General features: G+C 48.9%; 1 protein-coding gene across 1 annotated transcript in view; it reads right to left on the reverse strand.

The window, feature by feature from the left end:
- C2CD2 (C2 calcium dependent domain containing 2) overlaps window positions 1-25230 on the reverse strand; it is a 69906-nt gene extending 44676 nt beyond the window's left edge. Inside the window, exons 1-2 of the mRNA XM_003779445.5 lie at window positions 24613-25230; window positions 13365-13463 (exon numbers count right to left, since the gene is read on the reverse strand). Of these exons, the coding sequence (XP_003779493.4) occupies window positions 13365-13463; window positions 24613-24891 (378 nt within the window). The 5' untranslated portion in view covers window positions 24892-25230. The remainder of the gene's footprint in view (window positions 1-13364; window positions 13464-24612) is intronic.
- Between the last annotated feature and the right edge of the window lie 2093 nt (window positions 25231-27323).

The following is a 27323-nucleotide window of genomic DNA, read 5'->3' on the forward strand; positions in this document are numbered from 1 at the left end:
AAAAAAGACAACTGAGCCGAGCTTCCTGTTTACAGCTAGCTAGAGTGACAAATGTGGACAATTTTAAATCATGGTGCCCGTAATAAACAGGCAGCCCTGAGTTTTATGGATAGGGCAGGGGACCACCCCCCACCCCCCAACCCCACAGCTCTCAGGGCGTATTTCAGCATCAGGTAGAACACACATGCACACAACACACCACACACACCCAGGGCGAGCTATGGGTTTCCCCTAGAGAGGATACGGAATAAGGTTCTGGGGGAAATTCCACACGATCGTCCAGTTCCGTCTGTAGCTGTGGTTTTACAGATGCAAAGGGTGATAGTGCTGACCAGTTCTCTTTTCCCTATCTCTGTTGTCTTTTTTATGGTGAGGATGTGGTGGGGGCATGAGCTTAAGTGAAATAATAAAAGTGATATCACACCTGTAATCTCAGCGCTTTGGGAGGCCAAGGCGAGAGGATCACTTGAGTCCATGAGTTCAAAACGAGCCTGGGCAATATAGTGAGATCCCACCTCTACAAAATATTTAAAAAGTTAAAAAAAAAAAAAAGTAATAAAAATGCAAAAAAAATCACACTAACGGCATGGTTTATTTTGTGCAGCTGTGCTGTTTATCCTCTTTTGGGGGGAGCCTCGACCACATGGGGCTAGATTCTGGAGGCCAAATGAGGTTCACTCCAGCCTCTGCTGCGTCGTAGCTCCATACCTTGGCCAAGTAACTGCACCTCTCTGCCTCAGTTTCTCCTTCTGTACAGTGGGATGATGCTTCTGACACAGGAGTGTTGTGAGCTCTCATGAGAATGGATACAAGCTCTATACCCAGGGCCTGGTCACACCTGATGACATCACATGCCACAACATGGCAGGTGCCATGCAGGGTACTGCACGGGCACAGGCCTGCCCTGCTTCCCACAGCCCTGCGAGGGAGGGGCCTCTACACAACAGACACAGAACCTGTGGCTCAGAGAAAGAACGAAGTGCCCCAAACAAGCCCAGATCCAATCAGGGTCTCCCTGGCTTCTGAGATGGGCCTTTCCCCAGGCTAGGTGGGTTATAACTTTTACTTAAAACTTTCAGTTCCAGCTGATGGTTATACCATTGGGAGCCTCCATTTATTTAGAAATGAAACTGAAAACAGACAACTAAAGCATGTCCAGGACTCCTGGCTCCACACCCTGCCAGGCGATATCACTCAAGTCTCCAAAGATCACCAAGTGTCCAGCTCAGCTCCTGCCCTCATCAGCAAGTTTTCCAAATGAAAGTTAAGTTGAAAGCCACAGTTACTGTACTGTAATCAAAAGTCAGGCAGTAGCTGCTAGCAGAGTATGATGAACAAGAGCAGGTCTGGTATAAAGACAGTGACTTTGCATTCCAAAGCTTAGCTTAGGGGAGGAACAGGCTTCTGCCTTAAGGGTACCACTTTGCTTTTGGGGCAGAAAGCAGGCACTTTCAAAAGGGGGCTTGGCATGAATGTCTTGAAAGGGAGGAAGTGAGCAGGTGAGGGTTCACATAACTTGCTTTGGCGCCTTATCTACTGAGTGTCCAAGCTGGTGACCAGTGGTGCCTTAGTGGGCAGGACTAGGTTGTAATAGCCAAAACTCTTCCGGTGGGACAGAGTTTCATCATGGGCACACTCTGGGTTGTAAATCGACTGTTCTCTCTCCAGGCAACCTCCTGGTGGGTGAGGGTTTCATTCTGGAGCTCGTGAGCACATGGTTAGGTGAGCTTTCCTGGTAGGCAGTGTCTGGTGAAAGAGAGGTAAGAGGCTATAATTGCATTTCTAAAGGGCTAAGTAAAAAGTGGGGAGCAGGGGGAAGTGCAGAAAGAAAAGAGAAAAAAATAATAATAAACCAACAATAACTCATACTCTTTTTCTTAGAAAATGGGGGTATTCAGGGCCGGGCACAGTAGCTCACACCTGTTATCCTAGCACTTTGGGAGGCCGAGGTGGGCAGATCAAGAGGTCAGGAGATCAAGACCATCCTGGCTAACATGGTGAAACTCCATCTCTACTAAAAATACAACAAATTAGCCGGGCGTGGTGACACGTGCCTATAGTCCCAGCTACTCAGGAGGCTGTCAGGAGAATCACTTGAACCCGGGAGGCGGAGGTTGCAGTAAGCCAAGATTGCACCACTGCACTCCAGCCTGGGCGAGAGAGTGAGATTCTGTTTCAAAACAAAAAAAAAAAGAAAGAAAGAAAGAAAGAAAATGAGAGTATTCGGTTACAATATTTCCTAAAAGAAATGCAACTCTTTTTCAGTGAGCGACCTTTCACAGCACAATTCCTAAGCCCTGATTCACATTCATCTTTTTACTGATGTGTGGACCTCAGACCCCCAGGGAAGCGGCCATGAAAAGCTTCTGAACCCCCACGTGCCAGGGAAGAGCTGTGGCTGACCCTGCAGGGGAAGGGCTGGCTCTCAGGTGGCTTGAGATATGGAAATAAGAATTTCCTCCTTCTAGGTCAAACATTCTGGAGCAAACCTCTCCCAAGACATGAGGAAAGACAACATAGGTAGAAACTTGTTGCTGTTGTGTAAGAAGGTAATTAGAGTCTAGGAGAAATAAATGCATTCGGTGCATGTTGGGACTAGAAGAGAATGCAGAGAGAGCCCCTGGAGAAAAGTTTAAAGGCCATGCTTTGCTGCCTCCAAGCCAGCCCTCACTGGAGCCTGCTCACAGCGGCTGTGGGCAGGAGCGTGCTTCCACACCCGGTCTGAGCAGATACCCTGCAAGGCAGGCACCCAGGAGAATTCCCTTAGGAAAATGCCATAGCCCTGCAGGGCCTGCTGCCTGTGATATGTGTTTGGTCTTTGTTCCTGATGCCTGGCACAAAGCTCTTAAAAACCTTGGAATCTCCCGAGAGATAAGAGCGTCTTTTGAGAAGAGTGTCTTTTTTTTTTTTTTTTTTTTTTTTTTTTTTGAAACGGAGTCTTGCTCTGTCGCCAGGCTGGAGTGCAGTGGTGCAATCTCAGCTCACTGCAACCTCTGCTTCCCAGATTCAAGCAATTCCCCTGCCTCAGCCTCCCGAGTAGCTGGGACTACAGGCGCATGCCACCACGCCCAGCTAATTTTTTGTATTTTAGTAGAGACGGGGTTTTACCATGTTGGCCAGGATGGTCTTGATCCCCTGACCTCGTGATCCACCTGCCTCGGCCGCCCAAAGTGCTGGGATTACAGGCGTGAGCCACCATGCCTGGCCAAGTGTCTTTTATATGCTAACAAGAGGGCTGTTGGGGGGGACCCCAGATAGCACCAGGATGGGGGCTGGTCACTTGAGAAACTTTGAGCCCCACCTCCAGCATCCCACCACCCCACCTCCAGCATCCCACCACCCCACCTCCAGCATCCCACCACCCCACCTCCAGGGAGGGCAGAGGGGCTAGAGGTTGCATTCAATCACCTATGGCCAATGATGTAATCAATCATGCCTAGTGAATGAAGCCTCCATAAAAACCCTGAAAGGATAGGTTTGGGGAGCTTCCAAGGTGGTGAATACACCAAGGTGCCGGGCGGGTGGCTCGCCCAGGCAGGGCATGAAGCTGCTGGAGTCCCTGCCCTCCCCCTCCGCCCGCCTAAGCATCCCTTCGACGTGGCCGATCCTGAGTCATATCCTTCACAATAAACTAGTAATAGTTAGTAAACTGTTTTCCTGAGTTCTGTGCTGGGAGCCGCTCTAGTGAGATATGTGAACCTCAGCGGGGTGGGGTGCGGAAATCTCCCATCTACAGACAGTCAGAAGAACGGGGGCAACCCGGAGCTTATGCCTGGTGTCTGAAGTGGGGGCCGTCTTGTGGGACCCAGCCCTGGGCCTGTGGGATCTGTGTTAAGTCTGAGTAATGTCAGAATGGAGTTGAACTGTAGGATACCCAGTTGGCACCAGAGTTGAAGAACTGATAGTTGGTGTGAGAAAAACCTCCACACATTTGGTGTCCAAAGTGTCGTGAGTAAACATAGTCGAGACCGCTCCTCGCCGCAGCTGCGGCTGGGCCAGGTGTGAACTCTGCACTTATCTATCGTTGGTCCTGCGGGATGACTCAAGCTGCTCCAAGCTCTGGAAGACTGTACTCTGCGTAGACTATGCAGAGAGGGTTTTGCAGATGAAGCAGATATTTGCAAAGGTGATGACTTGGATACACAGAGGCCTTCAGGGGTGGCAGGAGAAAGTCCAAAAAAAAAAGGCATCCAGTGGGCAGCGCAGCCGGTTCCACTGGGAGAGGGACCCACAAGGAGTCTCCAGATGGAACACCAGTCAGGGGTTTGTCGGCGGAGAGGAAGTGGGGAGCTCAGGCCAGCCGATCCTCGGCCTTATCCTTCCGATCAGAGATGGCATTACATAACAGACAGGCTGGGTTCCGGCAGCCTTGTCCCTGTCTTGGCTCAAATGCCAACCACATGTCCCTTCTCAAGGCTGAGTTAGAAAGATAGGAAGAGGCAACCTAACACCACAGTGTGAGCTTTGAAAGGGAGGGGCGATGCCCTGGAATGAGAAGTTCCTGTTTCTTTTCTACCTCTTATTTGTCACAGGTCCTCAAGTTCTGTTACAGTTTTTTTTCCCTTCTCAAGAATTATGCCCAGCTGAGGAACACGAGGCGGTGCAGACATGGAATTCGGTGTAAATTTGGAGACCATGGGGGTGTGTGGCTTAGATACCAGAGAAGAAAAGCACCATTGTGAACCCGCTGCCCTACACGGCAGTTCTAAGGCTGAACTCACACAAGAGTATTAGCAAAAAGAGGACTTAGTGTCTTATCATTTTCATTTAACGCACAAACGTTAAGCAGTGTCTCACCCTGGACATTTTACAAGAGATTAAGCTGGCTGGATGCCTTTGCAAAAAACAGTGCCCTAAAAATGTGTCATGTTTGGCCAAGATGCTCATCCAAGAATGGAAAAGGCCACGTACAGAATCCAAGCACCCGAGGGTGCTCTACTCCCCACTGACCCTTCCCAGGAGCCCGGGCAGATCCCAACAGGGCTTCCTCCTTGTGGGCATGCATAGGATCCAGGCTGGCAAGAGCGACCAGGCTCCTCCTCCCACACTCACAGCCCCATGAAAGGGGAGGGGAAGGGAGGGAACCCGTCTACCCAACTGGTGGGCTCACTCCACCTCAAAGGACAGTGCAAGCCACAGCCATGACAAAGCAGTGGCAAGGGCTCCTTTCCTCATTTGGCCACAAAAACATAAAAGTCAAGAGCTACGCGGAAAATTGTTGCAAAACAAAACAAGAGTCCATGTGTGTGCTTTTCCTCCAGCAGGAAAAAGCTTCCAAGAACACTGTTAACAGCAGCCCCATCCCAGCAGGCGGCAGCAGGAGGTAGATGGTTAAAAAAAAAAAAAAAAAGTTTAGACGTTTTTAACTTTTTAATGAGCATGAACTATTTCTGTAATTATATCAAAACAAATACAATTTAATCATCCACTTTCACTGCGTGAGGTGGCTCACACCTATAATCTCAGCACTTTGGAAGGCAGAAGACGACAGATTACTTGAGCCCAAGAGTTCAAGACCAACCTGGGCTACAAAGTGAGACCCCATCTGTATAGAAAAAATAAAAAAACTAGCCAGGCATGGTGCTGCATGTCTGTAGTCCCAGCTACTCAGGAGGCTGAGGCAGGAGGACTGTTGAGCCCAGGAGGTGGAGGCTGCAGTGAGCAGTGTCTGTGCTAGTACACTCCAGCCTAGGCGACAGAGTGAAATACTGTCTCAAAAAATAAAAAACAGTCCACTTCCTAAGGCTGCTTTTCTGACAATATGTATCAAGATCCTTAAACATGTGCTAGTCCACTTCCTAAGGTTGCCTTTCTGACAATGTGTATCAAGAGCCTTAAAAATGCACGTACTCCTTCTCAAGTACCTCTACTCTTCTACTTCTAGGAACAGTGAGGAAATAAACACATGAGCAGAAATAACAACAGAGGTAGGCGAAAATATTGAGCCCTGCACAGGCTTGGCATTGCTCCATGTGCTGTACCATCCTCACAGCCTGTCTAGGGGGTGGATAGTATCCTCTATCTTTACAGGTGAGAAGCCGAGCCACACAGAGGAAGTGAAAAAATGGAGCAAGGAACCCTGCTCCTAACCAGGACAACACAGCTGCTGCTTCACAGCCTTGACTCGTTTTTTTTTTTCTGTTTTTCCCGAGTAGAGTCTGGCTTTGTCGCTCAGGCTGAAGTGCAGTGGCATGATCTCGGCTCACTGCAACCTCCACCTCCCAGGTTCAAGCAATTCTCCTGCCTCAGCCTCCCGAGTAGATGGGATTACAGGCGTGCACCACCACGCCCGGCTAATTTTTGTATTTTTAGTAGAGACAGGGTTTCACCATGTTGGCCAAGCTGGTCTCGAACTCCTGACCTCGTGATCCACCTGCCCTGGCCTTCCAAAGTGCTGGGATTACAGGTATGAGCCACTGCGCCAGCCAGCCTTGACTCTTATGCGTTCATTCATTAGAATTTTTGAGGAATTTTAGTAACATGGGGGAAAGAATATAAATGGAATATAGTGTAAATTGTAGCAAAAAATAAATGCAGAAGCAAAAGACTGGCAATGCACACCAACACATGAACAGAGCTAATCACCAGTTCACGCAACTACCGTGTGTTTTTATATTCTTCTGTGTCTTTCAAGTTTTCATCAATGAACTTGTATTGATTTTATGATAATAGCAGAATTCCTATGTTTGAGACAGAATGGAACCATGGCAGCCTGAGGTCTGAACTTGCCAGAGTGTGCGAGTATCTGCAAATTGCAGCATGCCCGTCTGTGCTTGCTGAAGCCTGACCTCCACAGCTAGAAAAGTCCTGACACTGAGGGCCGGGTGCGGTAGCTCATGCCTGTAATCCCAGCACTTTGGGAGGCCGAGGTGGGTGGATCATGTGGATCAGCCTGGCCAACATGGTGAAACCCCGTCTCTACTAAAAATACAAAAATTCACGGGGTGTGGTGGTGCACACCCGTAATTCCAGCTACTCGGGAGGCTGAGGCAGGAGAATCACTTGAACCTGGGAGGCAGAGGTTTGCAGTAAGCCAAGGTCATGCCACTGCACTCCAGCCTGGGTAACAGAGCAAGACTCTGTCTCAAAAAAAAAGTCCTGACACCTTGAATGGTGTTGGGAAAACTGGCTACCCACGTGCAGAAGAATGAAGTTAGACCCTTATCTCACACATATACAAAAATCAACTCAAAATGCATGAAAAAACTTAAATGTGAGACCAGAAACTATAAAACTACCAGAAAAAAACATAGAAGGAAAACTTTAAGACACTAGATTGGGCAATTATTTTTTTTTTTTGGTATGATCCCCAAAACACAGGCAATAAAAACAAAAACAGACAAATGGGATTGCATCAAAACTAAAAACTCTGCCAAGGAACCATCAACGGAGTGAAGAGACAACCTACATAATGGAATCACATATTTACAAGCCATTTATTTGATAAGCGGTTAATATCCAAAATAAATAAACAACTCAAGTAACTCAACAGCAGGAAAACAAATAACCCAATTAAAAAATGGGAAAAGGATCTGAATAGATGGTTCTCAAAAGGAGACATACAGATGGCCAACAGGTCTATGAAAAAGGGCTCAACATCACTAATCATCAGGGAAATGCAAATCAAAGCCACAAGGAGCTATCACGTCAAACCTGTGAGAATGGCTATTAGCAAAAATATGAGCAATAACAAGTGCTGGTAAGGATGTGGAGAAAAGGGAACCCTTGTATGCTATTGGTGACAATGTAAATTATTCTGGCCATTACAGAAAACAATATGGAAGCTCCTTTAAAAATTAAACAGAGAACTACCATATGATCCAGCAATTCCACTACTGGGTATACTGTTGACCCTTGAACAACATGGGTTTCAACTGCACAGGTCCACTAATACGTAGATTTTCTCCCACCTCTGCCACCCCTGCTACAGCATGACCAACCCCTCCTCTCTCTCCTCCTCAGCCTACTCAACGTGAAGACGATGAGGATGAAGACTTTTATAATGATCCACTTCCACTTAATGAATGGTAAATAGATTTTTTTCTTCCATATAATTTTCTTTTCTTTTTTTTTGAGACAGAGTCTCGCTCTGTTGCCAGGCTGGAGTGCAATGGTGCGGTCTTGGCTCACTGCAACATCCACCTCCTGGGTTCAAGCGATTCTCCTGCCTCAGCCTCCCAAGTAGCTGGGATTACAGGCATGCACCACCATGCCTGGCTAATTTTTGTATTTTTAGTAGAGATGGGGTTTCACCATGTTAGCCGGGCTGGTCTTGAACTCCTGACCTCGTGATCCACCTGCCTCACCCTCCCAAAGTGCTGGGATTACAGGCGTGAGCCACCGCATCCAGCGCTTTTTTTTTTTTTAGATGGCATCTCACTCTGTCACCCAGGCTAGAGCGCAGTGGCGTGATCTCAGCTCACTGCAACCTCCGCCTCCCAGGGTCAAGCAATTCTCTGCCTCAGCCTCCTGAGTAGCTGGGATTACAGGTACCCGTCACCATGCCCGGCTAATTTTTTTGTATTTTTAGTAGAGACAGGGTTTCACTAAGTTGGCCAGGCTGGTCTTGAACTCCTGACCTCGTGATCCACCCGCCTCAGCCTCCCAAAGTGCCGGGATTACAGGCATAAGCCACCTTCACAACATTTTTCTCTAGCTTACTTCATTGTAAGAATAGAGTATATAATACAGATAACACACAAAATATATGTCAATTGACTAGGTTATCAGTAAGACTTCTGGTCAACAGTAGGCTATTAATAGTTAAGTTTCTGTGGAGTCAAAAGTTATATATGGATTTTTGATGGCACAAGGGGTCAGTGCCCATAACCCTTATGCTGTTCAAGGGTCCATTATAGATCCAAAGGAAATTAAAATCAGTATGTGGAAAAGATACCTGGAGCATTATTCAAAACAGCCAAGAGATGGAATCAACCTAAGTGTCCATCAACAGAAGAATGGATAAAGAAAATGTGGCAGATATACACAATGGAATATTAGCCTTAAAAATAAAGAAAATCCTGTCATTTGCAACAATATGAATAAACCTGGAGGACATTATGTTAAGGGAAATAAATCAAGCACAGAAAGACAAATTCCACGTGATCTCACTTATAAGTAGAATCTTAAAAAGTTAAACTCAAAGAAACCAAGAGCAGAATGGTGGTTAGCAGGAGCTAGGGAGTTGGGGACATCGGGGAGGTATTGGTTAAAGGATATCAAATTTCATTTAGAAGGAATACGTTCAAGAGATCTATTGCATACCATGGTGACTAAAGTTAATAAAAATACATTATATACCAGAAAATTGCTAAAAGAGTAGATTTTAAATTTCTAACCACACAAAATGGTAAATATATGACATCATCTATATGTTAGATTTAGCCATTCCACGTGTGTGTGTATATATATATATACAAACATCGTGATGCATACCACAAATATGTACAATTTTTGTCAATTAAAAAAATAAATTTTAAAAACAAAATAAAGTCATTGACACCTGACAAGGATTGACAAATCATACCTCAGGTAAAGGAAGGGTAAACAAATTAAACAAAGCTTGTATGTGAAATAATGAAAACTTAAATCTCTATACCCTTCCATATTTTTAATTATTGTGGTAAAATACACATAACATAAAATGGACCATTTTAGCCATTTTTGAGTGAACAGTTCAGTGGCATTAAGTCCATTCACTTTGTTGTATCAACCATCATCACCATCCACCTCCAGAACTTGCATCTTCCCAAACTGAAACTCTGTCCTCACTAAGCACTAACTCCCCGCTTTCCTCCCCAAGCACCTGGCATGCACCATTCCACTTTCTGTCTGTCTGAATCAGGCCACTCTAGGGACCGCTAAGAAGTGGACTCATACAGCATCTGTCCCTTCACATCTGGCTTATTTCACTGAGCATGAAGTCCTCAAGGTTCATTCATGTTATAGCCTATGTCAGAAGGTCCTTCCTTTCTTTTCTCTCTCTTTTTTTTTTTTGAGATGGAGTCTCACTTTGTCACCCAAGCTGGAGTGCAGTGGCGTGATCTCGGCTCACTGCAACCTCCGCCTCCCGGGTTCAAGCGATTCTCCTGCCTCAGCCTCCTAAGTAGCTGGGATTACAGGCGCACGCCCACACACCTGGCCAATTTTTTTTGTATATTTAGTAGAGATGGGGTTTCACCATGTTGGCAAGGCTGGTCTCGAACTCCTGACCTCATGATCCGCCCACCTTGGCCTCCCAAAGTGCTGGGATTATAAGCGCGAGCCACGGCACCCGGCCTAGAGTGTCCTCACTTTCTATGGCTGAATTCTATTCCACCGCGTGGACGAGCCACAGTTTCTTGATCTATTTGCCCATCAGTGGGCCCTTGGGTTCCTTCCACATTTCAGCAGTTATGAAAAATGCTGCTATGGTCATGGTCGTGCAAATACGATGCTGTTTTTCACTTTTAATTTACATGTACTATTTTTGTCATGTCCATTTCTGGAATTTTATTTATTAAAAGGATTACAATTGAATTATCTACTGTCTAAGGCCACTTTTCTGGCAATATGAAGTTTTTTTAAAGATGGAGTCTTGCTATTTCCACAGCCCCGCTTCCTCCACTCCCTGTCCAGACCAGCCCTGAACATTCCAGTCGTCTCTGAACTGGGAAAGTATCAAAAACACCATACAGAAACCACCCAGCCACAAAGGGATTGAGTCTCTATTTGCCACAAATAGAGAGGGTGCTCACCGCCTGGGAAGACACTTCCAAAGCGGCGGGCTCCAGGAGGGCAGGCCCACGGCTCTCTGCATCTCAGCTCCCCAGAGTGTAAAATGGGCACTGGACCACCTGCCGCAGGGCCCTCCCAGCTCTCCAGGCTGTGCCAGTCTCAACATCCCACACCGCTGCCATGGGCTTCCTCCTGCAACCCCAGTACTTTCCAGTGACTTCCTCACATTAATTACAAGGATTATCTAACAGTGTGGCTCCAGTACTGACAGACGTATGCAGGAAGGAGAGCTCTCCTATGCTGCTGGGGCAGAGAAAACCGGGAACAGCACTTTGCTGACTGACTCAGGAATACTTGGTCAAGCTGAAGTATGCACACCAGTGACCCGCCAGGCTCATGCCTGCCCTTGGGATCCTCCGGTGCTTGTCTGAGGAGTCAGGAGGCGGTGAACAGACACAATCGCTGCAGCCCTGTCTGTGCGGACTGAGCATCCCGAATCCGAACATCCCCAATCTGAAATGCTCCAAAATCCAAAACTTTTTGAGTGCCAATGTGATGCTCAGAGGAAATGCTCACTGGAGTATTTTGGATTCGAGATGCTTGACTAGTGAAAAAATAATACAAATATTCAAAAATCCAAAAAAAGATCTGATACCCGAAACACTCCTGACCCCAAGAATTTCAGATAAGGGATACTCAACCTGTACTTTCAAAAAAGAGAAAATAATTTCATTATCCAGCAACAGGAGATGGGTAAGTGAGCTCAGGTTCATCTGGAATCCTGAATTATAGTTGAAGCAAAATGAACTACAAAGAAAAGAACTACAAAACCAACCTGGAGAAGTCTCAAAATTACGGTGATCTACATAGAGAAAGCTTGTTGCAAAAGTGTACATAAAAAATGATTAAAATGTTAAACACACAAATACCCCAGCTGTCACAGGGATACGTAAGAGGTGGGGTGAAGGGGCTGGCAACACTCTCCTCCATCTAGGGCCACACAGGCGTCCCCTCCTTGCTGTCTGCTAAATGGTACCCACACACCTAACTTGATAATAAAATGCAGACAGAGCCATAAACATCATACAGCAACACAGGTAACATATAAACACAGGCTGAAAATGAAGAGAGAGCAGCCCCACTTTAGAAGAAGAGTTATCACTGTAGGCAGGAAGAGGAGGTATGGAGGATGGAACTTCATTATAGATGATGCTTTCAAAAATAGATGCTTTATACACACATATGGGAAATATACATGTGAGTTATGGGGAAGGGGGGAAGCACTGATTCCTTCTTTTCCCTCCTAAAGTGAGAGCATACTCTCATGTCTAACTACAACTCTAGACTGTAAATTGCAAATCAGTGCATTCAGCAGCCAACAAGAATACTGTATTTCTCCATGTGGAGCTGGTCTTTGGATTTGCTAGTTATGCTGAATATAACTGGCAAATAAACCATTTTTATTAATGGGGAAAATTCAGAGCCCAAGAGTAAGAAATATATAATAATAATAATAATAACAACAACAATAATATAATAAGTACAAGGGTAAGATTTGTATTGAAGAGAAAATTTCAGCTGGTCATGGAGAATCACATCTATAATCCCAGCACTTTGGGAGGCTGAGGTGGGAGGATCACTTGAAACTAAGAGGTCAAAACCAGCCTAGGCAACACAGCAAGACCCCATTTCTGCCAAAAAAGAAATTAAAAAATTAGCCAGGCACGGTGACATGCGCCTGTAGTCCCAGCTACTCAGGAGGCTAAGGCAGGAGGATTGTTTAGGCCCAGAAGTTTGAGGGTACAGTAAGCTGATGCCCCTGCACTCCAGCCTGGGCAACAGAGCGAGATCCCATCTCTAAAACAATACAAAACAAAGCCAAAAAAGAGAGAAAAAATGTCTTAGGACTTATTACAGAAGCTTTTACGCTTTATGGTATCTGACCAGTCTAGTAAGTCGAGCATATAAACTGCTAGCAACAGGAAAATGAATTCTACATAACATCTACATAGTTCATATATACATAAATATATGTACATAAATCTAGATATGTCATAAATATATAAAGTCTACAACATGATGTGCATATTTGAGCAGCAGATATCAGATGTCCTGAGATATGATTCACCTGTTGAAGTTGTACAAGTCAATGGTTTTTAATATATTCACAGAGTTCTACAACTATCACCACCATCAGTTCTAGAACATTTCATCACCCTAACATGAAACCTTCAACCCATCAGCAGTCACTCTCCATTTTCCCTTAAGAGTCCCTCACCCAGGTCCTGACAACACGAACCTCCTTTGTGTCTCTGCAGGTTTATCTATTCTGGATAGTTCATATAAATGGAATCACACAATATGAGGCTTTTTGTGTCCAGCTTTTTCTACTTGACACAGTATTTTCAGGGTTCATCCGCACCGGAGCGAGTGTCAGAATCTCGCTCCTTTTGAAGGCGGAATAACATCCCATTATGTGGACGGATCACACTTTCTTCATCTACCCATCAGCTGATGGGCCAGATGGTTGTTTTGATTTTTTTCCTAGTGTAAGGGTTCCGCATTTTCGATGATTCTAAACAAAGCAAACTCCCTGCCCCCTGCATCAAGTTCACCTCCTCCTGCAGGGAAAGGGCTCCCGGGCTCACCTTCTCCTCGTCCGACCTGAGCACGCTGGAGACCTCCTGCACCACCAGCTCCAGTGCCTGCTGCCGCGGGTCCTCCTCAAAGGACAGGAAAGGCGGGCCCTGGAACAGAGGGGCAGCATCTTTTAAATTACATATCTGTTTAAAGTTCTGAAAAATTGAGAAAATGTACTAACACATCTTTCTGTTAACTCTGTGCTTCTAAATAGCAGCAATGGCTAAATATCAGTAGGTTTGCACATCCAAGGAGCAGCTGGTGATGGATTGTGCTCAGTGGGCAGGATTCAGTTATGGGAGAAGGCTGGGAAAGGACAGGAACCCGGGAGCAAACCTGAAGATGCTGCAGGAAGGCAGCGAAGGGTGTTTTGAATCTTCCTGCTGACAGCATAAGGAAAGAAATGGACTCTTGGGGCAGGGCTGCTTCGTGCAAATCAGAGGATCTGTGGGTCTAGCGGTGCACCTTGCCCAGCACAGCAGGCTCCAGGCTGTGTCCTCCCTGATTGCTAGGGACAGTCCTTTATTCTGGTCTAGGAGAGGCACCTCTCCCTGTTGCGTGTGGTTGCTGTGGCACGGTTACTTAGGGTGCCCCCCCATTCTCCTCTCCTACCCCCCAGGGACTAGCCTCTCCCTGGGATCTGAGAGGGTGGCCAAGATTCCTTGGCTGGAAATGAACCCGCCTGGTGGCTGCCCACAGAGTAGACTCCTCAGCCCCTACTTCACAGCCCTCTGGAGCCACCTGGCCCCAAGGTTCACCTGTGCCCGTGGCGCTGCATGTTCCCCCAGCATCCTTCCAGGAAACTCGGTCAGCTCATATCTGTTCTGGTTCTTCCAATTAAAAATCTCCAAGCAAGGCCAGGCATGGTGGCTCACACCTGTAATCCCAGTACTTTGGGAGGCCAAGGCAGGAGGATCGCTCAAGGCCAGCAGTTCGAGACCAGCCTGGCCAACATGGTGAAACCCCGCCTCTACCAAAAATACAAAAATTAGCTGGGTGTGGTGGCACACGTTTAATCCCAGCTACTCAGGAAGCTGAGGCACGACAATCACTTGCACCCAGGAGGTGGAGGTTGTATTCAGCTGAGATCACACTCCAGCCTGGGTGACAGAGTAAGGCCCTGTCTCAAAAAGAAAAAAAAATCTCCAAACGAGTGATGCGCAATTAAATGAACAGGACCACAAGGCAACAAGACCAGCGTTTTATAACAAAGAAACCAGGGCTTATGTGGCCAACCAAGTCTTGTCTTTCAAAACTAAGCTCTCAAGAGGCCAAACGTGTATGTCAACAACACAACCCCGGATCGAAACTCTCCTTGAACTCTGTTCCTGACATGCTGTAGAAAGCACACCATGTTTAAATAAGCTCCGACTGGGTGGTTAAAAAACACGCAGCCCCACAAGCTCCCATTGTATCTCATCTCCACTGTGGTGAGCTAGGTCCAGCTACAAGGCACGACTGAGGGTGGGAGAGGGGAAGCGGTGTAAAACCTTGCCGTGGCAATTCCAGCAAGCATGGCGCAAGTGAGCAAGCGATGAGGTTATGCTGTGGCTATTTCTCAAGAATTCCCAATGACCCGCGTAAACCTAAAAGTGACAGAACATTTTGATTTATACACTTCTAACCTCACCCTGTTCTTGCACCGTCTATCTCATCCCCAAAAAATCAGCAGAGAATTAAATGTACTGCTCGAGAGGGCTGAAATCACACTTTCAGGGCTGCTCTGCTGGCATTCTCTGTGGTAGGAGCTTGTTTGAGTGGGACCTGCTGGCCAGGGCCATGGTCTGAGCTTGGTGATGAGACGGTTCTGTGCACCAGGCTCTCTGGCCTGAAAGAACAGAACCCAGCACAGAGGCCAGTGCCAGGCAGAGAACCATGAGCAGGCAACATGCCAGCAGCTCGGAGGATGCAGTGGAGAAACAATGTACCTTCTGTAGTAGCCTAAAGATACGCTGTCGCCTTATACCAGCCTGGGTGCAGACTCATGCTCCCCTGGGGCAGCAGATGCAGTGTTTACCCTCTTCCCTTGCTACCTTCTGAATTCAAACCTTGAAAAGAGTTTGCAGCCGGGCGCCACGGCTCACGCCTGTAACCCCAGCACTTTGGGAGGCCAAGGCGGGCGGATCACGAGGTCAGGCGATCGAGACCATCCTGGCTAACATGGTGAAACCCCATCTCTACTAAAAATACAAAAAAAAAAAAAAAAAAAAAATTAGCCGGGCATGGTGGCAGGTGCCTGTAATCCCAGCTACTCAGGAGGCTGAGGCAGGAGAATGGCGTGAACCTAAGAGGCAGAACCCAAGATCACACCACTGCACTTGAGCCTGGGCGACAGAGTGAGACTCTGCCTCAAAGAAAAAAGAAAAAAAGAAAAGAAAAGAGTTTGCTGGGAAACTTAAGGTCAAGGTGTGGTCTCACAGAGAAAATAAGTTATTAAGAGAGATTGCTTTTCCTTTTCTGATCTGCCTAGTCCTTGAGTTTCAGGAGCAGGGCATACCTGCCTGCCACACACAACCACAAATTCAGGTACCTCTGCATCTCTGCTGCTGTGTCAATGCTGAGAGAACCCTCATTCCAGACCCCATTCCACTTAGACTAAAGGAAGACTTTGTGTCCACATGGAAAAAGAAACACACAAGAATTGCCAGGAAAACACTGGAAAAGAAAGACAAGGGTGACTAGCTCCACCAGATATTAAAACTGACTATAGAAACCCCATAATTAAAACTGTGTGGCTCTGGTGCACCAACAAACACATGCACTACAAATGAACAACATAACCATCCTGAAGGGGATGGGAAAAATACGGATATAACCTAAGAAGCTTGGAAAACTGTATCTTGACTGCATATAAATGCTATAATCCAGTAAATGTGTTTCATAGGTTGGGAACTCAGAAACTACTTTATGCATATACTAGAACTGAACACATAAGTAGTAAGTAAATAAGACAGCAGGTGTGCAATGTCTTACTCTTGGAGAAGGGAGTTAAGAATAAGAAAGGAAAAAACTAAAATGAACTCTGTACTGTTGGACTAGAACCCAAGGTACAGGATACAATCATGGTTTTTAAGATAAACACAGAGAGAAATACACAGAAATATAGACATGTGCACACGTGCTGGTATACACACGTATGTTTGCTATTGCTGAACACTGAAGGGGAGCAATGAGAACCAGGCGGTAACGAACACACCCAATGCCTAGGTCTTGGTTTCTAAACATTTCTCCAATAAAAGGAATCAGGGCTGCTTGAAGAAGTGGCTGAATCCAGGGCCTGTGGGGAGCCAAAAACAAATATTTTGTGGAAACGTGAAGTAAGGAAATGAAAAAAAAAAAAAAAAAAGTGGGCTTGATGGAAGAACACAAGAGGCTACTCCCAAAGGAGCACCCTGATGGCCCAAAGGAGAACAACTTAAGCAACTGATTCAGTTTGGCTCTGATTGTAACCCCCACGTGTCAAGGGAGGGACCTGTAATCCTCACCTGCAGAGGGAGGGAGGTGACTGGATCATGGGGCAGTCTCTCCCATACTGTTCTCATATAGTGAGTTCTCACAGGATCTGATGCTTTTATAAGTGTTTGGAAGTTCCTCCTTCCTTCTTCCCTCTCCTGCCGCCTTGTGAAGAAGGTGACAGCTTTCCCTACCATCATGATTGTAAGTTTCCTGAGGCTTCCCCAGCCATGTGGAACTGTGAGTCATTAAATGTCTTTCCTTTATCAATTACCCACTCTCAGGGAAGTCCTTTATAGTAGTGTGAAAACAAACTGATACAACAATATAATAAATAGTGACAGTATGGGATTATAACCCACAGAATAAAATAAATATCCATGAGTCCATATTGAGCTAAACAATCAGATAAATATCTCATTGGAGGAGAAATGACAGTTCTCTCTTGCAGTAGAGTTCCAAATAATAAAGACAGTAAGGAAGAGGAAACAGAAAGTCACCATCAAGCGAACTGCACCTGCATCATCACTACACACAAGACACACCAATGGTTGTGAAATCAGTGAGGAAAAGTCTAAGGAGCAACGGGATCTGTACAGGCTCAAAGTATCTCCCCACACTACCTGTTAACTACAGCAGGAAAGATAAAGGAGGTGACATGATGTGGATCTGTGTCCCTGCCCAAATCTCATGTCTAATTTTAATCTCCAGTGTTACCAGAGGGGCCTGGTGGGAGGTGACTGGATCATGGCAGGGGGAGTTCTCATGAATGGTTTAGCACCATCCCCCCTTGGTACTGTACAGTGAGTGAGTTCTCATGAGATCTGGTTGTTTAAAAGTGTGTAGCATCTCCCACCTCTTTCTCTCCCTCCTGCTCTGGGTCATAGAAGCTGACCTTCACCTTCCACCATGATTGTAAGTTTCCTGAGGCCTCCCCAGAAGCAGAACCTGCTATGCTTCCTGGACAGCAGAACCATCAGCCAATTAAACCTCTTTTCTTATAAGCTACCAGTCTCAGGCATTTCTTTCTGGCAATGCAAGAATGGACTAATACAGGAGGAGACATAAAATACAAGAGGATGACTCCAGCAGAACTCACCTTAACCAAGGCACCAAGCTCAGCATCCTCTGCAACAAGACACACTGACATCACAAGCCCCATACACAGTGCACACCACTTCTGTGGTTTGTATTATCTCACTCCAACCATATGAAAATGCCAGGCAAATGGAAAGACAGCAAAATAATGATCAATAGTCTTCAGTTATCAAGGTCATAAAAAACAAAGAAAGACTGAGAAACCCTGACAGACTGCAGGTGATGAAGAAGGAACAACTCAACAACACAGGTACCCTTAATGGGACCCTAGAATAATACAAGGAGACAGGTGGAAAACTGGTGAAATTCAAAGAAGGCCTTCGCTTTAGTTGTTAGGCGTTGTGACAATGTTAATTTCTTTCTTTTCTTCCTTCCTTCCTTCCTTTCTTTCCTTTTTCTTTCTTTCCTTTCTTTCTCTTCTCTCTCTCTCTCTCCCTCCCTCCCTCTCTCTTTCTTTTTTGAGACGGAGTTTCGCTCTTGTTGCCCAGGCTGGAGTGCAATGCTGCGATCTCGGCTCACTGCAACCTCTGCCTCCCGGGTTCAAGCAATTCTCCTGCCTCAGCATCCTGAGTAGCTGGGATTACAGGCATGCACCACCACGCCCAGCTAATTTTGTATTTTTACTAGAGATGTGATTTCTCCATGTTGGTCAGGCTGGTCTTGAACTCTTGACCTCAGGTGATCCGCCCTCCTCAGTCTCCCAAAGTGCTGGGATTACAGGTGTGAGCCACCGTGCCTGGCCTAATTTCTTGAACTGTTACATTACATTAATCTCATTGTGTTATGAATCATAGTAACATGGCACCAATGTTAATTTCTTGGTTCTGATCATTGAGCTGTGGTTACGCAAGGCTGAGTGAGGAATATATGAAAGCTGAATTATTTTTTCAACTTTTCTGTGAAAGCAGTTCAAAATAAAAAGTTTAAAAAATAAGACTTTAAAGAGAGCAGCCCACCTTTATTGTCTCACTATGTGCCAGGCATTTTGCTAAATGCCTCACCCAGATCTGATCTCACCTCTAGGAGAGTGGATTTTGTTTTCTGGATTGAACCCAAAGTTTGCCCTTCTGCAGATGATGCACAGAGACCCTCCCAGGATCGCACAGCTAGGAGGGTAGAGCTGGAGCACAAAGCAAACTCGCAACCAGCTCCAGAGCTTCCCCACAGGCTCTTCCATGGGCTGAAGAAGTGCCTTCCCTCCTCAGCAACCTACCAGGGGCCCGCAGGAGTGGAAGTTAGCGTTGGGGGAATTTTAGTTGATGTGAACACTACACCCACACTTTCCTGAATTCCTGTCTTGTTGGGAGAATGGGTGAGTGCAAAGAACAAACTGAACTGGCGCCTATTCCTGGGTTTTGCATTGATGACTTGCAAAGTCACCAGAGCCTCCTTTAATGTTGATGCTTTAGAAGTGAAAAACAAAGCACATTAAACAGCTTGTTTTGCCCAGGCCTGGCTGGCTCCCAAGACAGAAGGCCTGAGTCCAGATGGGGGAATGGGCATCACCACTGTTTCTCCTCCTCCAGAGGCCCATCATTCACCCCACTGAGACCAGGGCCTGCCCCGAGCCGGCTTTGTGCTGGGCACTGGGTCTGGCTCTGCCCGGACAGCCCCTGGCTCTGCCCCAGCTCACAATGCCGGGAGCTGACCAGGGCATAAGTGACTCCGGGGGGGTCGGGAGGCGGGCAGGGCGGGGAGCATCTTGGCTGAAGGGGAGGATCAGGGACCTCTTAGCTGAGACCCAAAAGATTTAGAGAAGTTAAATAAGCAGGAAAAAAGATAAGAATTCCAAACAAAAGGAATGACCTGCGGGAAGGCCCACACAGGAAAGGTCCCTGGACACTGGAGCAACAGAAGGGGTCAGTCACGGTGGAGGGTGCAGGGTTCACAGCCCCAAAGAGGCCCAAGTTCCTTCTACTGGAGGAGGGAAGGGCAGCTCCATGGCCCTTCCCCACAGTGGCCACCACAGTTCTACCAACTGGCTTCCTACACCACAGCCACTGTCATTGGTCAAGGAGTTTGGACTTCGTGAGCACAACTAGAAGGTCATTATATAATGCAAAGACTCTGAAGTCTGGTGGCCACTTTTTTACTTTTTAAATGCAGAAACTCCTATTCAAGTCAGTACTATTAATAATATGTTCCAAGTCCACAGAGCATCTTTCTTTTTTTTTTTTTTTTCCACAAAGACCACAGTGATCATAGTCTTGATCATTTGCATTTAGAACATTCCTCTAAAGAAACCCTGGGCTGAAGGACTAAAGAAACAAACAGCGTTGGGGACCCTCCTAGTCCGGGGCCTCATCCCACTCAGGTGGGCCGCTACTAGACAAGCCCAGAGCACAGGCGACAGAACACAGGCCTCGCTTCGGGACAGGTGCTGCCCACACGTGGGTGGTCCAGACAGCATCAGCCTTGGGAGGAGTGCTGAGCAGCCCGTGGGCAGGGGCCATTGGAGGCAAGCATGCTGGATCCCAGAGTTGAGGATACTGTAGGACAGCAGTCCCGGAGACTCCCAAGGGGATGCCGGGGATGTAACTGATTATCATGGACCACTTTGCAAATATTGATGTAATCGCAGGGGAGCAAAAGGAAAATCTCAACTGGTGCTTTTGGATACCATAATATTAGTTCTCAGTCTAAGGAGCCTGACCTGAGACTGAGCCTGTTCTGGGATCTTCTGTTCTGTGTGACCAAAGAGGGAACACATCAATGGGAGTTAGGGGTCTGCAACATCACACCAAGTGGAGAGACAAGAGTCAAAGTTCAAACAACTGCTTTTACGTGGTGCTGGGTGAAAGAGGAACTCTATTTACACTGTTGGTGGGAGTGTAAATTAGTTCAACCATTGTGGAAGACAGTGTGACGATTCCTCAGGGATCTAGAACTACAAATACCATTTGACCCAGCGATCCCATTACTGGGTATATATCCAAAGGATTATAAATCATGCTACTATAAAGACACATGCACACATGTTTATTGCGGCACTATTCACAATAGCAAAGACGTGGAACCAACCCAAATGTCCATCAATGATAGACTGGATTAAGAAAATGTGGCACATATACACCATGGAATACTATGCAGCCATAAAAAAGGATGAGTTCATGTCCTTTGCAGGGACATGGATGAAGCTGAAAACTATCACTCTAAGCAAAGTATCACAAAGACAGAAAACCAAACACCGCATGTTCTCACTCATAGGTGGGAGTTGAACAACGAGAACACATGGACACAGGGCGGGGAACATCACACACCAGAGCCTGTCGGGGGCTGGGGGGCTGGGGGAAGGAGAGCATTAGGACAAATACCTAATGTAAATGACAAGTTGATGGGTGCAGCAAACCAACATGGCACATGTATACCTATGTAACAACCTGCACGTTGTGCACATGTACCCTAGAACTTAAAGTATCATAATTAAAAAAAAGGAAAAAAAAAGAAAGAAAGAGGAACTCTGATGGATAGCAGGTGTGTACTAGCAGCTTCTCACCAGTGATTCTCAACCATGGGACACCCTCACAGTGTGCTCCCCAAGCCTACTGAGGCGGATGTGGGGGGCAGGCATGTGTGTCACTAAGCTCTCTGGGCGAGACCCCTGTGATCCCTGCACACCTGGCGTCCACCTGGCGTCCACCTGGCCAGCAGGCAGATCAGCAATGGTTTCCTCTGAGGTCAGTGCAAATCACTGTCACATATAATTTAGACCCCTTTCTGGAGTGAGGGTGGGAATCCGAGGTCCCCTGTGATATGGGGAGTCAGTGCTGCTGCAGTAGTCATCAGAGAGCAGGAGGACTCCTCCGGTGCTGAACAGTCCTTGGATCCTGGAAGGTGCGAACCCCACTGTTTGGGATAACACATTAACAACTCTACTCTCTGAGCTCTTCTCGCTGGCTCTCATCTGAAGGAAACATTTAGGTCTCCAAGTTGAAACTGCTTCCCACAAGGGAACAGGCCGCAGCCACCGATGGGCAGACCTTGGCAAATTCCTCCGGTTCACGGGCCTCAGTCTCCCCTTCTGGAGAAGGAAGGGGCTTGGCTAGAAGAGTTTAGGGTTTCTTTCCATCTTAAAATACAAAGATGGGGTAAAACTCGGAATGGGAGGAGTTATTATCTCCGTTGGACAGAAAATTCCACTTTTCAGACAGAATGCTGGATGTGATTAAGTTATTACCAGTGTCTTCTCAATCCCTAAGCGACAGGCCAAGAACTGGTCTCCTCCCTGGGTAGGACAGAGTGATATCAGGACAAGGCAGAGGCAGGAGGGGGAGCACTAAGCTGTGGCTGTCCGGGCGAGAGCGGGCTTGGAGTGTCAGCCCTAATCCAGGATTAGTGGGAATCGAGGTGGGGGAGGGCAGCGAGGAACTCCTGCCAGAGTCAGGGCAGCCACGAATGGACACAGCAGCCCCTGCTCTCCCACACCGTCATCACTGTCACAACAGCGATGGCCCAGGATGCTGGGATGTGTGTGACAATCGCTGGACTCAGGGTGGCCAGGAATGCAAACGCCACTACCTGCTCACCCACAATGCCCTCACTGACACAGCAGGGATGGCTCAGGATGCTGGGAGGGTGTGTGACCATCACTCACAGGGAGCCCAGTCACCCAGATCCTATCTGCCTGCAAAACCTTCCATTTGAATGCAAATCAAATGACATTCCCAGGCATCAGGGCTGTGTTCCCCCACCCCCGTCCCCAGGAAAGTAAGCAATACCAAAAACTGACATCACAGAACTAATGGACTATGTCCATGCAAAAATGCCAGAGATGGCCCTGGGTTGCTTTGAGCATGAATCCGGGACACTGTTGCCTCTTCCAGGCAGGAGGTCAGAAGAGACAGATGTCTGAGACTGCAGTGTGTGGCCAACAGCAGAGAGAGAACAGAGAAGGTGCAAACAAGGTGAGACCCTCTCTCCTCTCCCTGAACACAAATCCTCCCTGCTCCCACACAAAGACTCAAGTAAAAAGTTTTCATCCAAAACTTTCAAATATTTCCTTCAGTGTTCTCAGACTGACTTGACCAGCCTAAGACAGATGCCAGGGACATCCTCTTCTCTGCCTCTGGACACTTCAGGCAGATGGGAATACGGAAGGATCATATCCAAGGGGATCATATTTTCTGAAGCCAATCCATAGATGTCAGGAAACGAACAATCCCAAATATACAGGAGGTAGGGTCACTGCCTCTAAGCCTGAAACTCCAGAGTTAGAAGCTGAACTTACAGGTCATTCACCCAACACGTGCCTGCCTCCTACAAAGAACACAGATGAGACTGGTGCCCAATCACGCCACCAGCCTGGAGGGGACTCAGCCTCAGAAGCCTTGATACCAGGTCAATCAGGGGTCAGTGACGGCAGCTTCCTAGGGAAATACCTGCATTTGCTCCTGGATGTGAGGCCAACTGGGGTGGAGGACTCCCACAAGAGACAGCTGGTTTCCCTGAGACGCTCTCCAGCTCTGGACAGATGAGGCACAGATTCTGGGCACCACGACAAAAGTCAGTCAACTGACCCTGAAGCCTTTTTTCCTCCAAAAAGTACAGTCATTTATGTTCTTTTTCAAGAGTTCAAAGCAAGGTCTCTTGATTTGTTGGATGGCTGCTAACTGATAGTCAAAGCTTTTTTTTTGTTTTTTAATTGCATGGCCATGTCTTCCAAGGCCATGGCACAAGGACCAGGCACAGGGCCCGCCATGGAATATTTTGAAGGTTGATGGGGCCGGACATTGAAAATGAGCAATTCTGCTATTTCCACAGCGAATGACCACTGAGCCGCACAGGCAGGTGCAAGAAACTGTGGCCTGGAAGGGCGGAGCAGCGGCCAAGACTAGGGGTGCCTCCCCAAACCCACCCAGGCTCCAACTCCGCCTGTGAAATGCCTAAGAATAGTGCACGCCAGGAGCTTGTTATTAAACTAAGATGTCTTAAAAGCAAAAATAAGTCAACGAGTAATCAGCGACTACAGAAACACCCACAGGACTGTGAGGCAGCAGAGGTGAGACACGAGGCCCTTAGCTTGCAGGCCGGGGCATCTAGGCTCACATGCCAGCTCTGCCGCCCACGAGCTGTGTGGCACTGGGCAGGCTGCTTGCCCTCTCCGGGCCTTGGTTTCCTCGTCTGTAAAACAGTGATAACACCCATGTCCCGGGAGTTGTGAGGATTCAGAGATGGCAGACGCACCGAAAGCCTCGGTAGGATGTCTGCCCAGCGGCTGGCCCTCAGCAAACGGTCACTATTTTTATATGCCAAGAAATGCAAGTCTTTGGAGATAAATTCTTGGTGAAATTCAGCTCTATGAGAGGCGGAAGCACATTGGGGTCACGGCTATTCATGTATCATGTGCAAGCTCAGTAAGTGTCCGATTGGGCACGGGAATTCGCCCCGGGACGCCAGGCAAGGCAGGTACTGGCTGGCGCGGATGAGCACTTCTGACAGTCCCTCCAACCGCCAGCCTGTCCCTCGCGGAGCCCAGGGCCTGGAGCACCTGCCGTTTGGAGAATAAAATCAATCACTTTGTCTTGTCTCTCCGTCAAGGGGCCTCGCTCCCCTGTCTCTCTCCTAACTCTCGAGGATGGTCTGCGCTGGGGGGAGGACTCACTTCGCCTGGGTCAGGGGCTGCAGTGACGCCTCCAGGAAAGACCTCGGCCCGGACCGCCCGCCACGGCATCGGCCGCCCCCCGGCCCGCAGTCCCGGAAACTCACCCCTTTCCTCTCGGCCTCTTCGTTCAGGGCGGTCACCCAGGCCGCCTGCCACTGGCTCCTCCAGCTGCCCAGCGTCAGGATCCAGGAAAGCAGCGCGTCGGACCCCGGGCGCGGCCCCTCTCCAGGCTCCACCGCCCGCCGCTGGGGCTGGGGTCGCGCCCTGGCCAGCGCCCACTGCGCCAGGTACAGGCCTACCGTGGCCAGGGCCGCGACGAAGAGCGACACCAGCGCGAGCCACTGCGCCTCCCCGAGCCACGAGCCCAGCCGGGCCATGGCCATGGCGCATCCCCGGCCCGCCTCGCCCCAACTTCCCCGGCAGCCCCGGGCCGGAGCGGCGGACTCAGGACACGCGCTGGCTGCGGCCGCAGCGCGCTGGGGGCGTGGAGGGGGCGCGGCGGGGTCGGAGCCCGGCGAGGAGCGTGGTCCGGGGCCTCCGGGCGGGGCAAGCGGGGAGGAAACGCGCGGTGGCCGCGGCCCGGGCTGAGCGCAAGCCCCGCACACCTGCGGAACAGGGGCGCGAGCGGACCCCGCGGCCCGCGCTCCCGACTCGGCGTCTGGGAAGTTCCTGGGCCGCTGCGGGCCGCGCTTCCTCCTGCGCGCGCCGCCCCGGGCGTCCCGCCCGCGGCCCAGCGGTGGCCGGAGGAGGCTCTGGCCGCGGGGCTGGGCGGGGCGGGGGCGGGGGCGGTGCCCGAGGGAGGGGGCGCGGCCGGGCCTGCGGGGGCCGTAGTCCTCCCCCCGCTCCCAACTCGGCGTGCCCCCGCCCCCTTAAAGGCCCGGCCGCCCCGGCCCCGCCACGTGCGCGCGTCGCCCGCCCCTCCGGCGGCTGCCCGCGGGCCGCGAGGTGACCCGGGCCTCCGGATTCATCAGCCCGACCCCGGCGGCTGCTGTGCGGCTGCCTGGCTTGGCTCGTGTGCGCGCTTGCACAAGTACGTGTGTGTGTGCCCATGTGTGAGTGTGCGTGTGCACAGCGCGCAGTCAGGGTGATTTCGAGGAGTGCCATTTGCTCGCCAGCAAGACAGGATCCAGGCTCAGTCCTCAGAAAGTCCCTGGAAATCCGTGGCTGCCCTTGGAGCCTGGGGCTGGGCCTGCCTTAGGGGGTGTGCTTCTCAGAGGCAAGGAGGGGCTCAGCACCGGGCCCAGGCCCTGCCCTCTGTGTGGCTGTGTTATTCATTCAGTGTGTGGGTGGGGCGGGGGCGCATGTGGTGTGATGTGAGTGTGGTGCCTGTGGTGTGATGTGTTGTGGGTGTGGTGTGTGTGGTGCACAGGGTAGTGTGAGTGTGTATGTGTGGTGCATGGGTGTGGTGTGTGTAAGCGTGGTGCATGTGGTGTGGTATGTGTGTTGTGTGTCAGTGTGGTGCATGGGTGTGTGTATGTGTGATGTGTAAGTGCACAGCATGTGGTGTGTGTGTGTGGTGTGTGTGGTGCATGTGGTGTGTGTGTGGTGCACAGAGTGGTGCGAGTGTGTATGGGTGCTTCATGGGTGTGTATGTGTGGTGTGTAAGTGCAGTGCATGTAGTGTGTGTGTGGTGTGTCAGTGTGGTGCATGTGGTGTGTGTGTGGTGCACAGGATGGTGCGAGTGTGTATGGTGGTGCATGGGTGTGGTGTGTGTTTATGTGTGATATGGTGTGGTGTATGTATGTGGTGTGTCAGTGTGGTACGTGTGTGTGTGGTGCACAGGGTGATGTGAGTGTGTGTGTGTGGCGCATGGGTGTGGTGTGGTGCCGTGTGTATATGTATTGTGTAAGTGCGGTGCATGTGGTGTGGTGTGTGTGTGTGGTGCACACGGTGGTGTGTGTATGTGTGGTGCATGGATGTAGAGTGTGTGTATGTGTAATGTGTGAGTGCAGTGCATGTGGCGTGGTGTGTGTGTGGTGTGTCAGTGTGGTGCATGTGGGGGGTGTGTGTGTGTGTGTGTGTGTGGTGTGGTGTGCGGGACGCGCCCCTGTGCCCTCCTCTTGCAGAGTGGACGCGGTCCTTAGGGAGTGCCATAGAAACATACTAGCCTGAGATTCTCCGGGGCCTAATACAGGCCTAAACCATAAAAAAGTGATTCACCTGTTATTTTCTGCAGCTGTATTAAGCGGACTTGACCTTGAAAGGAATTAGATAGACTGAGCATTTGGCCTTCTCTTCCCTAGCCAGGAGTCTGCTGCGGGGCCAGTGGATGGTCCATCAGAGGGGATTCTGGCCCTGAATCCGTGGGCCCGTATTTTCTTCAGGAAAGAGGAACGAATGGCACAGCAGCTGGACAGAGAGCCTTTGTGGGGAACAGGATAGGAAGCTGTCAGGGAGGTGAAATTAGACGGGGATTGCCCAGGTGAGCTGGGAATGGACCCTTGCGAGCCAGGTCTGTTATCAGAAAGTGGAAATAAGAATGAGACTATCCATCCTGGCTAACGTGGTGAAACCCCGTCTCTACTAAAAACACACACAAAAAAAACTTAGCCGGGCGTGATGGTGGTCGCCTGTAGTCCCAGCTACTCGGGAGGCTGAGGCAGGAGAATGGAGTGAACCTGGGAGGCAGAGCTTGCGGTAAGCCCAGATCGCGCCACTGCACTCCAGCCTGGGCAGCAGAGTAAGACTCCGTCTCAAAAAAAAAAAAAAAAAAAGAATGAGACCATCAGCGTCCTACAAGTGACCCGTGTGTTACACACGAGCACTCCAATCTGCCGCAGCCTCTTAAGGGTGGGGGGAACTGCTCTTCTTTTCT

Source organism: Pongo abelii, chromosome 22 (assembly GCF_028885655.2).
Source record: "Pongo abelii isolate AG06213 chromosome 22, NHGRI_mPonAbe1-v2.0_pri, whole genome shotgun sequence".
NCBI lineage: Eukaryota > Metazoa > Chordata > Mammalia > Primates > Hominidae > Pongo > Pongo abelii.